The sequence below is a fragment of the Euphorbia lathyris genome, chromosome 2 (assembly GCF_963576675.1).
Source record: "Euphorbia lathyris chromosome 2, ddEupLath1.1, whole genome shotgun sequence".
NCBI lineage: Eukaryota > Viridiplantae > Streptophyta > Magnoliopsida > Malpighiales > Euphorbiaceae > Euphorbia > Euphorbia lathyris.
In genome coordinates this window covers 48,985,885-48,998,730 of record NC_088911.1, presented here as the reverse complement: position 1 = coordinate 48,998,730, position 12,846 = coordinate 48,985,885, and the positions used below count along the sequence as shown (strand labels likewise).

Sequence of the window (12,846 nt, the reverse complement as noted above, 5' to 3'; positions counted from 1 at the left end):
TTCAATTATAGACGATTATAAAAATCTTATTTCTAATATCAATGATATTTCTGTTAGATTTATAGGTCGTCATGCGAATGAGTTGGCTCATGTTTTAGCTGTGTCTTCTCATTCCTGGACAGATATTGTGGAATTAGGTACCGTACTTTCAGATTTTATTTTACATTCTTTTTATGTTTGATTCCGTTTAATGAAACTTATTTTCCTTCCAAAAAAAAATATATACTTGAAACTTTTCATCCACTTAAATTATATAAGTATTTGTATAAAAAAAATACATGTAGATGATTTTTTTTTTTTGAAAACTTAGAGAACTAATGTTCAGAAAAATAACTTAGAGAATTAAATAGCATTTTTTCTATAAGCAGTCCCATCAACACACCTCCACGCCACTTCCATGTATATTATTTCTTCTCTCTTATTTCTGCATCTCCTCCTTTTCTATTTCCGTTTTTAATTTCAACTTTCAAATGCTCAAATTCAAGCTCCCATCTTTCAATTTCAAGATACAAAGGATCATCCAAGTAAGCTCATGTTCTTCTTATCCTTACTCAAATTTTATGTTTTTGAATTTCCCCCTCCACGCATGCCATAGTCGACGGGTTGGGGGTGAGTTAGTGCATGAAAATTTTGACTTTTTGATGAAATGGACTTGTGAATTTGCTTAAATTGATAATTTGGACGTGTTTTGGGTGTAAATCTCATGCCAATGTTTCAATCTTAGGGCAGAAACATTGATTAAAATGTGAAATTGAGCTTCAAAATACATGCATACAATGTGTTTGATTAAATATTCAAAAGAACATAACTTTTTGTGAACACATCCAAATGCCACCAAATTTGAAAGCTAGCCCTATTTTGATGTTTAGGACATGATGGAATGCTCAGAGTAATAAGAATTTTTTTTGGAGTTAAAACCCTTATAGAAGCCAAGACACACAGAGCAAAACGGACCAATTTAGGTAATTTTTTGGCTATGAATTTTCGACTCTAAAACTATGCACCAACTCTTATTTTAACATCAAAATGACACTTAGAAATAGAATTTCAGAATAAGAGATTAAAACTCTAATGAAAATGAAGGATTCTTGACAATTTGTAAAAGAAAGAAAACACTTACCGTTGAAATTGAACAACTTGATATTATTCAACTCACATTATACATGCTTCTAGCTAATGAAGAGCGGAATAAAGTAGAATTTAGTCTCCAATTTAGTTGAACAAATAGTAACAAAGGATAGAGAATTGGCAACTTGACCATTTTGGGTGAAAATGTTTAGCTTTGATTTTTGGTAAATGACCGAACTTGATAGCTAATTCGAGTTTAAAAAGAATATGAGAAAATGGAACGAGGGATAATTTGTCACCAATTGGAGTTTTTGAATGGTTAGTTCATTAGGAGAATGGAAAAAAAATGAGGAAAAGAAACATGAACTGACCAATTTTGGTGACCAATCCATTACCCAAGCTTTTAGGAACAAGACTTTGCCCTCTTTTGACCAATAATTTTTTTGTTTTAATCCCCTTACCATAAACAATCCCAAACTCTGAAGATGATAATTGAAGGATCAGTAAAACCAAAGTTAAAAGGGTTCCTGGATACCCAATTTGAAATTTCTGAGTTAGTTTTGGCTATTTCGTAGATTTTACAAGCCTAAAACCAAAAACGGAACCAAAATCGTTTCAATCTCTAACAAAACTCAAGTGATGCATTATTATCAAACTAATAGCCCGAAAAACATAAACTTTTTTAGCAAAAAATGCAAAGTCATCAATCATGTAACTATAGTATTTACACTTCCATTATAAGAACAAGGATGTGAAAAGAGTTAACTTCAACAAGCAAAATCACCGGAAAGATTGACGTTAAAACCTTAGTAATTTGGATGAAAAAAAGGCTTTTTATAGTGAAAACCAAGGTTTTACACTTCCATTACATAATATTACTTTATTTTTTCTTATCGTCAAACCAAAAACATAATACTATTGTTATAGACAAACGAACATAGTACTACCATTGAACCACCATTTTACCTTTCTTTGATGATATTTACAGTGAAGTACTAATATATCACCAGGCTTCACATAATTTATTCACTTTTTGAAGGATTAACATGGGCAAAAATAAATAGGTAATAATAGTTCATAATTTGACATTCTTTTTCTTAAATTAGTAAAAAAAAATAGGCTTTAATTTTGATAAATGGGAAATTATGGATCCAAATTCCTACCGAAATGTGAATTTCTATCTGCATCTATCAACAGTCGGAAATTTATAGTTCGCACTGTTGTAGCAGCACCCACCTTGTGCTGTGCCCACTGCCCGCTGTTCCCAATCTCCCTCCTTCAGGCCACATCGCTCTCAATTTCCCACTGACAAAGATCGATTTTACTCGTTCTACACCCTTCAAAGTTTCCCACTATTTATTTGACCAGACTATTCTATGATCTGGATTCTTACCTGATTAGGCTAGTTTGGTTTCTGTAACGAAGTTACTTCCATTATTTTCAGATTGGTGGTAAATTAAGGATTAGCGATACAGAAACCATTGAAAAGCGGGGAAAGAAATTGAGAACTTGATTTCTGATTGCTGTAAGCAATTCTGTATATGATTTTTTTTAACAAGAACTGTGGTACTCAATAGATTAGGTGTTACTTTGATGTTTGTGTTATATATGCCAGAAAGGTAAACCAAGAGCTACTTGATTTTTTTTGTTACAACTGTGATTTTCATTTCGTTATGATCTTTTAGTTGACAATGCTGCTGCTTAAGGCAATTACTGATTTATGGTCATACAGTTGTAGGTTTCTGTTTTAGAAGGTGCTCACGAGATGCAGAAAATGGGTGATTTCAAGCTGCCCCAGTTCTTCAACTACCCACCATATTTTACGTATTCACTTGTCATTTTTGCTTCTGTATATATTCCGCCAATTGTCAATCTCTGTTGACTGTTCATTTCATTTTTAATTTTTTCATCTGTTTTGACATCATGAGGGGGAGGGGAGAATGAAACACCTGTGAAATGGTTACTATAGGTAAACATGAAAAGTCGCTTCAGACTAAGATAATATGGGGCAACCAAACCTTCAAGAAAGGGAAAACAGAGAAGAAGAGGTTAAATACTCTGGGTATTAGGATTTGTAGCAAGCTGTATGATTAACTTTAGATCTGCTAGCCTCTTCGATATTACAAGTATTTAGCACAAGTTCTATTTTTCTTGTTATAATATAAATTTTCGATAGAGCATATTAGACTTGCCTAAACCACCCTTAGGAATGGACATTCTCTAATCATGTCTTTGGAAGAAGCCATTAATTAAAATGTTGAGACAATTAAGTGTAATGGAAAATTTGTTACCAAAGCATTTCTCAAGCCCTCTGGAAGTTTAAGACTAGGTGAGAATTTTCCAATTGATAACTTTTATATGATGTATTACGCAATTAAAATTAAAGGCTTCTCCCCTTATGCATGACATGGGCAATAAATTTTTGTGTAATGGTAGAAGCCCAAAAGTAGGGGTTACATCTATTGAGAATAAAATGAGAGAAAACCGACTAAGGTGGTTTGGCCATGTAAGACGAAGAGCGCTTGATGCGCCGGTTAGAAGGATTGAAGAGTGGCAAAGTGATGCAATGGTGAGGGGTAGAGGAAGGCCTAAGCAAACTTGGAAGAGGGTGATTGAGAGAGTGATATGGGTTTATTGGGGATTGAGGAAAATATGGTAGTGGATAGGACAGAGTGGAGGGAGAGCATTCATGTCACTGACATGACTTGATTTCACGGTTTCGTATGACGGTTCATGTTCGCCGATCCCGAATCATTTCGGGGCTAAGGCTTTGTTGTTGTTATTGTTTGGTAGAAGCCCAAGCCTATCTTGGTTAGTATAATACTTAATGTAGTTTTATATTGTGTACCATCTGTTTTCGTTCTGTTAAGACAACATATGAGGGAGGCTGCTGAGTAATTTCATATTGGTCGAGTGCAAGGTTGTGTATTGTGCATGCTATACAAATCTTAACTCTTAGGAAGGATAGGTATTGTTATAGTAGAGTAGATGTTTTCTCTCTTTCCTTATATATGGAATGAACATGTATTCTTTTCTTTTGCAGTTTTACTATGACCCTCAGTTGCGTTCCCCTTTGTTAATTATTATTTTAAACTGCAATTCTATTGTCATTCTTAGTTTGCAGCCAGTTAGGGACACTCGAGAAAAGCAAGTAAAGCTCTGGAAGGAACTTATTGTTGATTATTGTAGAAATCAGAACATATTTGTGATTGATACGGAAGAAAATTTTCCCTTGTTCTCTAATCCTGTGATTGAAAGTAAGTCCTATAGTTTCATTTGGCTCTCTGGCTTGAGTTTCTGATATGCTTCTCCTTTAGGCATATTGAGAGGAACTAAGAGTTTTCTGGATATAAGACTTCTAATTTCTTGTTCCTTGTGATATGTTGATTGCAATTGCTTGAACATTTGCCTTGGCAGCATGAAAAGGTTTATATATCATTGTGAATTGCAACATTTGTTGTGTATAATGAATGGATTATTTTTTGGGTGGTGAATAAAGGCAATTATGTTTGGTTACTGTTCATAGAAGTTTCTCTTTGTTATCTCACATCCAGCTTTACTTAAATAACCATCTTTAAGCTAAATGGTGTTAATTTTTATTTACATCAACATCATGTTTTACCTGCCTTTTCCTCTGTGTACAATGCAGGATCTCTCAATCATGAAGCTAGAGAAGCTTTTCTCTCAGTGTTAGTTTCAGAAGGTTGGTATTAATCTTCCCTTTGAGCTCTTCTTCTTTTTTTTTTAAAAAATGAACATCTTAAAATTTTGTTTGGTTATTAAGTGTTGCTAATAGTTCATATTATGTAGTATAATAAGAATGTACTTAAAAATTTATCCATGCGATGCAGCACTATTATTTTATTTTTCTGTTATTATTATCATCATTATTACTACTACTGCTACTACTATCTCTTTTATTGTCTTATCGTAAATTGTTTCTTCTCTTGGATGCTTTTTGGTTACAAATGGTGAAAATGACTGGAATAGAAATGGGAACTTGTTCCTGTATGAACTCTCATATCTAAGTGAAAATCAAGAAATGAAAAAGTAGTAATTAGTAACTTTATTGTTCCCTTTTATCCTGAATAACCAAACATGCAACAAATGGCGATAGAAAGTTACAGTTGATTCAAGTTGCAATTTTTTATTCTTAGGATCTAAACTGTCTTAAACTAGTACTCGGAGATTCCATTCTCATGGAATATTGATCTTTTTCCAGTAACAATGCCACTTGTTCTTTCTAACACAATGAGCCTACCTTTCCTTTCTGCTTTTTACGTACCTAGGTCTGAGACAATCTCGAAGTAGTTGGTGAAAACTAACCTTAAGGATAATAAGGACAGGCATCAATGAAGAAAGATTCTAGTGAATACTGTTAACTTAGGAATCCATTAATGTGCTGAACCTTTTGATATGCTTGATACGGTTATAATAGTGGCTGACAATTGTGATTATCCCTCCTGTGACTTAAAATTATGATTTGCCAATTTCTTGTGGTGATTAGTATGCCTCATTGTAATTTTGATGCAGTTAATGTGTTGGAAAGAGATCCCGCGAAACAATTTTCTGGCAGCCATCATTGAACTTGAATTTTGGATTTTAAATATAATAGTACGAAATAACAAAGTAAAAGTTCAATAAATCAATAGTGTGGAACCTTATGAACGCCATATGTGTTGCTTGCATTTTATTTACTGCCAGCTATTTATTTTCCGCTAGCTTTTCATCTGAGTCACTGAGGAATCAACCCTTGGCAATGTTAGCTGAATTCGCAGATAAGTGCTAACTTAGAGATTTATAGGATACTCAGGATGATAAGAGAAAATTATTGAATCAGTAGTATGCATAATAATCAGATCTGTTTTTGAATTTTTCCCTCTGTTCTGTATGGTAATCTTCTTCGAAGCAAATGGTCTTTTAATACTATGATTTTTATTAGTTCTTCAATGGTGATCAATTTGTTTCCTTTCCTGTACTTTATAACAAGTTGTTCATTACTCTTAGTTAAAGGATGTAGGAAATTCCTCGTTCTTTGGCATCACATTTAAGAATGGACCAATGTCGCTTTGCATTTATTTCGTTGGTAACTAATGTTTAATGGATGTGTGTTTTCAGTATTTCTTCGTAATACCTATAATTTCATTAGGCAAAAGACAAGAACTATAATGCTAGTTAAATTTGCAGTTAAACCATACGGAGCCTCCTAAAGTTGTCCATTTTGGTCACTTTGCGTCCCTAACTTAAGGACAACCCATTAGCTACTCAAAATCCCTGAAAGTGACATAACGCACCCCTTATTTTTCCTCAATCAGAAAAGATGTTGACCACTCGCCTTTCGGTTGACTTTCCATATATAGTGTTGCTTTTCCCTTCAAAAAAATTTACACCTTCTTTAGAGCATATTTTGCAATAGCCTCTCTAAACTCATACACACTTTAAAATACCATCATGAAAGGCCATGTTGCAAATTTTTATAAAAGAAATGGCCACACTGCATATGAAAAGTCAACCGAAAGGCGAGTGGTCCTCACGGGTCAACATTTTCTCCGATTGAGGAAAAGTAAGGGGTGTGTTATGTCACTTTCAGGGAGTTGGAGTGGCTAATGGGTTGTCCCTTAGTTCGGGGAGCAAAGTGACCAAAATGAACAACTTTAGGGGGTTACGTATGGTTTAGGCCTAATTAAAGCTATTGGAGAGGTTTATAGGATAGCCAAAACAATGAGGGACAACTGGTCCTTCCTATGGTAATATGTAGCGCATAGAATGTAGTTGAATTGTTTCATCTATTTTATTTGCTAGACTTTTTGAAGGAAATGAGCCTGTATGTACCATTATGATGTTTTTTTCATCTGTTGTTTTCAATGCTGTTCTAACAGGACGTGCAGAATGGTTAGATAAAGGGCACAGGAAATGCCTTATTTTATGGCATCGTATTCAAGAATGGGCCGACATTATTTTGCAATTTGTGAGTGACTTTCTGTTTTGCTAATGAATGTTTTTATAAGGATGTTTGCTTTAGAATTTCCATTTGATATCCTTGCAAATCTTATAGGCAAAAGACAACGGCTTAGAGGATGGTGTGATGACGATTGATGAGATACGCACAGGAACTGAATCTCAGGGAACAGGTAATATTTGTGGATCCCTTACTGAAAGGAGTTCTGATAGTGAGACTTTTGATAATCCTACTGCGTAATGGTGTCAAATTCTCACTTCCCCTCCCCTGCAAGGCCCAGAAAATAGATAAAGAAATTGAAACAAAAATAGTTCATACATGGTAAAACCCATGATTAGCCCCCAAATGATTTTTGTTAGAAAACTCAAGAACAGATGAAATAATAACCAGAGAACAAAAATTATCAATAAGTCAGCCAAAGGAGAGTGCTAATATTATTGATAGTAACATCCACAAAGTAACATTAGAGGAATAGTAATGATAGAAACTGCTCCAAGGAGAAAACTCCTTATCCCTTGGCTACAGCCAAGAGCCAAGAGCCAAGAGCCAAAGAAATAAAAGAATATCCAAATTACTCTGTCAAGGACATTCTGCCCACTATAACTAACATTCTGTACTACAATCATAAGTTCACTGTTGTCCAGCTTACCAAACACTCCTGTCCTCCACGTTTAAACTTCTTTTTCCTATTAAACTCAAACAAATCAAGGCCATAATAATGGTTTTTGGCTTCAAATACTTTTGAGGGATATACTTGTCGTAAATTAGATGAACGACCTATGCCTTGGGAGGTCATGGGTTCGAATCACATCCGGGTCTGGTGGGGATTTTTCTTTCTTCTTTAATGTAAGCGCATTGCGCAAATTTTAAAAAAAAAAAAAAAAAAATTAGATGAACGACCTTGCAGGTCGCATTTCCTTTTACAAGGGAGTTTGATTTCTTTGATATCTGATCTAAAGGGATCACTTTGAATTCGAATCAGAAAATGTAGAAAACATTAGGTGATAGAGGGAGAATGAGTGTACATTTAGTTTTGAATCTGTCAAGTGAAAAAGAGTTCATGGTATAACCATTTTCATTTTAAAACGGACGAAAAAATAGATAAACAGTAGAAAGCTTTTTTAATAACATAATCTAGGATGTCAGATTGGATAAAAAAAGACTTGGTTTTGAAATCTCACATGACATTGGTATTTATGATTGCTAACCCGCAGAGCTTCAAGGGATAGATCGAACAATTTTGATGCGGGCCTTGAAAGTGCTTGAACAAAAAGGGAAGGTTGCAGTCTTTAAGGGAACTGCAACTGATGATGAAGGTGTTAAATTTTCTGTGTAATATTACAATTGAGGAGGATATTTATGTTTTTGAATAGTAGTATATACTTGGTCAGTTGTATGGTGGTAAGTTTTTCATTTTGATCAGTTTTAAACACCAATTATTATATGCAGTTTGCTGATTTTGAATTCATAATCGTATTGTGTTGTATGATAAATCATGGTGTATTTATGTCTGCCAAAATAAACTCTAGTTTTCTATTTCTAGAATTGTGTCTTCTTGCACAACTTTGTTACAAGAATCAAAAGGGCAATTGCTCCTCTGCTCCTATTATTCTATTGCTGAATTAAATACAGAAATATCCTAACATATCGCCAGTCAATAACTTAACATATAATATCATAATTAAGAATTTCTATAAAAAAAAAATCATAATTAAGAATTAAAAGAGATCTAATATCATAAATGGTAGGGACAATTATAAAACTAGCACCTTTTAAGGGGCTAGTTTTCTTTTCTAACTCCTTTTGAGAAACTCACCAAAACTAACACATTTCATTAACTAAATTCCAACTTTGCCCTCCTTTCTAACATTCCGCTCCCGCTCTTCAACATTCGAACTTCCATCTCTCTAACCTAACACCCCTCTATTCATCTCTCTAACTTTTCGGCGATTCATTGCCCGATTCTGTACATTTCATCCGGCGAATCTCTGTTACTTCGAGTGGACATGGAGAGAACACGAAGCTCAGACAACGAATCGAATTCAGAAGGAAGGACGAAAAAGAGGGTAAATAACTTGACTTTACATTTGCATTTCTATCTTGTATTGTATGTACATTTGTTGTGTTTGACAAGGAATATTTCGTTTCGTTTCGTTTCGTTTCGTTTACTTCTTCTGGTGTTAGGGTTTATCTGGGTTCGTCTGGTGTTAGGAAGTCATTCGGTTTGGTTGAAATTCGTCGATATGTATGTTCATCGGCAACCTAATTGTAGATAATACATAGTCATAAACGGTCTAATGGCCGATAGAACATTCAGATCGACGATCTATTGCCGATATAGCATTCAGATCGACGATCTATTGCCAATAGAACATTCATATCGACGATCTATTGCCGATAGAACATTCATAACGACGATCTATTGCCGATAACTCTCTTATTTTAGCATACGCTAGCTCACTCTAGCTCAACGTTATAATTAGCTTAATTGTATGTTCCCTGATGATATGTCTACAACATTTTTCAGCATGATCGTGTAGACAAAAGAAAGAGAGATGAGCATGGCTCTCCTTCGAAGAAGAAAGCCAAGAAGAAATCTGGATATAAATACAAAAAAACATTTGGAACGGAAAACGTCATCACAGTTAGGTGTAACCTAGAAGCAGCAAAAGTTATAAAGGATTGTTTAACAGTAGACCAAGTAAATCTATTTAGGAAGAGTTGCTTCGGCCGGTATTTGGATATGATCAATACAGTATTTGCAGGAGTCCTCTGTCATACCCTTTTAACAAGGGAGATCATACGTGAAGACCTCAAACCCAGGGAGCTTTGCTTCAAAGTTAGAGGTGTTGAGTTAAGATTTGGGGATTGGGAGTTTGGACTCCTAAGTGGGTTACAGTTTGGAGACATGGAAGCATTTCTCGAAAGGTTCAGTGCGATAAATAAGCCATATAGATTTAGGAATAAGTTTTTTCCAGGCATCCCTACACCAACCTTTAAAAGCATGGACACAATTATGCTGCAAACTGTTTGGAAGAATGAATCTGATCAGGATGCAGTTTCATTTGCCATGTTGTATTTTGCCATTGGCTGTGTGTTGGATAACACTGCTGCAAAAAAAGTTCTTCCTTGGGTGTTGGAACTTGCTGAATTTCCAAGTTTGTTTAACGAGTTCCCATGGGGTGTTTGTGGCTGGGATGTGACCTACAGGTCTCTTGTTAATGGGATAGATGGTGGAAAAGACCGAATTGATCAATTGGTCGCTTATAGGGAGAATTTTAGGACTAACCGTGTCTCATACAACCTATATGGTTTTGCACACGTATTTCAGGTATGATGTGTGTATATTCTGTATACTAGAAATGTTGGTAATAGGCATAAACAATGAATTGGAACTTTGTTGCAGGCTTGGTTGTTGGAAGTATGGGATGTCACCCACACATGGTATGAGAAGAAAGGCACTCGCATCCCACGATGGCTACGATGGAAAAAGACCGGTATCGCTAAATTGCCCAAAGTTCTAGCCAATTTTCAAGTAAGTTGACCAAGCATTGTGCCTATATGTGTCACTATTGTGCTATACATCTGACTGACTTGTTTATTCGTACATTTGTATTTTTAGTCGGGTATAAAACCAAATGCCACGCAACTTACAGCTGAAGACATGGAGAAAGAAAGCTCATGGTATGAACATCTAGTAAACCATTATCACATCCATTACCATATCCTTGATCATCCCCGTGCACTACATTATCATACCCACAATTGTGATCCAATGTAATATCGTCTAGCCCAAGAGGAGATTGGGTATATGGATTCATGACATGTTTTGCCGGACCACGAGTCTCAATTGCTATGTTAGGTACACAAGAACTTATTCTGGTTGCCTCTACTTCAGCAACATTTTGTGGCCATAATTCAGCAACAATTGGTCGTCTTACTTCAGCAACAATTGGTCGTCTTACTTCGGCAACAATTGGTCGTTTTACTTCAGCAACACTTGGTCGCCGTACTTCAGCAACCATTGGTCGCCTTACTTCCGCAACACTTGTTCGAGAAGTCATAGTCACATATAATGGCATCACATCAGGTTTATTCCATCTACAAAACTCAACGAAACCAGCAATATCACTGTCATCCACTATGTGTGCTAATCTTCCAAAAAGTTTATTTGGACCGTATGTTGTGTGCATTGCCATTTGTATGTCAAAACAGGTTGCATCAACATTCAAGGAAGCGTGAATTCTATCTCTCAAAGTTTGATAATCAGTTGGCGTTGAAAAATGGAGCACCTTCGATTGACCACCAACGTATATCATAGTGTCCATGGGCCCCTCTTTTTTCCATTCTCCATCCCACGAAAGCATACACAAACAAATATTCGGGGTGGACATATTTCTGCATTATCATAAACACAGAAGTAAATTATATATTATTTGTAACTAAACGAAGAAAGCTACTCTCAAATTATATATTATTTGTAACTAAACGAAGAAAGCTAACGAAAATTATATATTATTGATATGTCGATATATGTCGATCTATGTCGATACAACTAAAATATAGACACCTATCGGCACATATCTACACATAAGACTGGTTACTCCGCCGATATTTGACATATATCTACGATGCATTCTCATGGTAGCTGTCGATACGGATCATATATCGACTGCTTTCGACGGAAGATCAAACGACGTTTTTCTAGAATGATCTGTTAATGAGCGTTAAATGCATGTAATGATCACTTTGACTTTCACTCTTCTTCGAATATCACTCTAAGCATTAAATACAAGGCTTGTCTGTTGAGGTTCCCCATGAACAATACGGTTCTTTCTCCTATAAATAGACGCTTTGTCTGTTCATAGTATACTCATTCTAGTAAACTCTCAAAAAACTATCAAACACTCTAGTTTATCCAGAAATGGAAGCGCCACCACCACCACCTCCTCTTCCTGAGTTCGAAGCTTTAATAGCTACGTTCGGCGAATCCTTCCGTGATGGTGACACGGATGAGATAGTCTGATTCATGAGGGGCATGGCGCGCACCATGTCTTTCGCTGCTGAGGCCATGGCTGACCATCTGGAGTCAGTTAGGGAAACAAACAGGCGGCTCAGGAGGACAATTAGGCGCCTCAAAAGGCAGTTGGAAAAGTCCAAGATGGACTACGCTGACGCCCTTTTGGATCCTGAGTACCTGAATGTTTAGTTTATGTATTTTTTGTCTTTAATGTTTATGAACTTTTGTGTTTTCTTGTGTTTTTTTTTCCGTTTTTTCCCGTTTTGTGTATTTTTTCTTTGTTTTAATATAAAAATATTGTTATTGTCTATGTTTTATGTGTTTTGTGTTTGAATATTATGATTTAGAATGGAAAAAATACGTCGATATACGTCGATATTCATCATCTAACGACGCCGATATGTCTGTCGTTATGAATGACTATCGACGGCTATCGACCTTTTCGGTAAAAAATCGCTGATGAGTGAAGTTCAAAACGCATATGCATCTTCCTACAACAATATCTCTGTTTTTAGGGATTCGCACAAACAGGAATAACATGAAAATGCAACAGCAACAATATACATTGGGTTTTAGAGAAACAAAATACTACATCTTAACCATGAATATGACGAAGCTTTAAATATTGTAAATAAATGAAAGACTTACATGATTGTGTATAAAATCTTGAAGCAAAAACTGTGGGTTGGATTGATTGTTGTTCGTTGTCTGTAAATCGATTTGTTCTTTAGAGAGAGAGAGAGCGAGGGCGCGAGAGAAAAGAGGAAAATGGGGGGATAGACACGTTATAAAAAGGATA

The 12,846-nt window shown here is 35.5% G+C and overlaps 1 protein-coding gene across 2 annotated transcripts; it reads left to right on the top strand.

Moving 5' to 3' along the window:
- The first annotated feature begins 365 nt into the window (after nucleotides 1-365).
- LOC136218118 (vacuolar protein sorting-associated protein 25) lies at nucleotides 366-8,498 on the top strand. 2 transcript variants are annotated; one of them, XM_066004874.1, is made up of 8 exons: nucleotides 370-524; nucleotides 2,513-2,593; nucleotides 2,801-2,892; nucleotides 4,186-4,325; nucleotides 4,718-4,771; nucleotides 6,948-7,036; nucleotides 7,124-7,199; nucleotides 8,242-8,498. In XM_066004874.1, the coding sequence occupies exons 3-8, from the start codon at nucleotides 2,834-2,836 to the stop codon at nucleotides 8,361-8,363; spliced, it is 540 nt and encodes a 179-aa protein (XP_065860946.1). In that variant the 5' UTR covers nucleotides 370-524; nucleotides 2,513-2,593; nucleotides 2,801-2,833; the 3' UTR covers nucleotides 8,364-8,498. The 2 variants fall into 2 exon arrangements, with proteins under 2 accessions (XP_065860945.1, XP_065860946.1); XM_066004873.1 differs by lacking the exon at nucleotides 2,513-2,593 and having other exon boundaries at nucleotides 366-524.
- Nucleotides 8,499-12,846: the final 4,348 nt, after the last annotated feature.

Coding starts and splice junctions, on each gene's coding strand:
- LOC136218118 (XM_066004873.1), top strand. CDS start 2,834: ATGCAGAAAATGGGTGATTTCAAGCTGCCCCAGTTCTTCAACTACCCA. Junction 2,893..4,185: donor AACTACCCACCATATTTTAC/GTATTCACTTGT, acceptor TGTCATTCTTAG/TTTGCAGCCAGTTAGGGACA. Junction 4,326..4,717: donor CTCTAATCCTGTGATTGAAA/GTAAGTCCTATA, acceptor TGTACAATGCAG/GATCTCTCAATCATGAAGCT.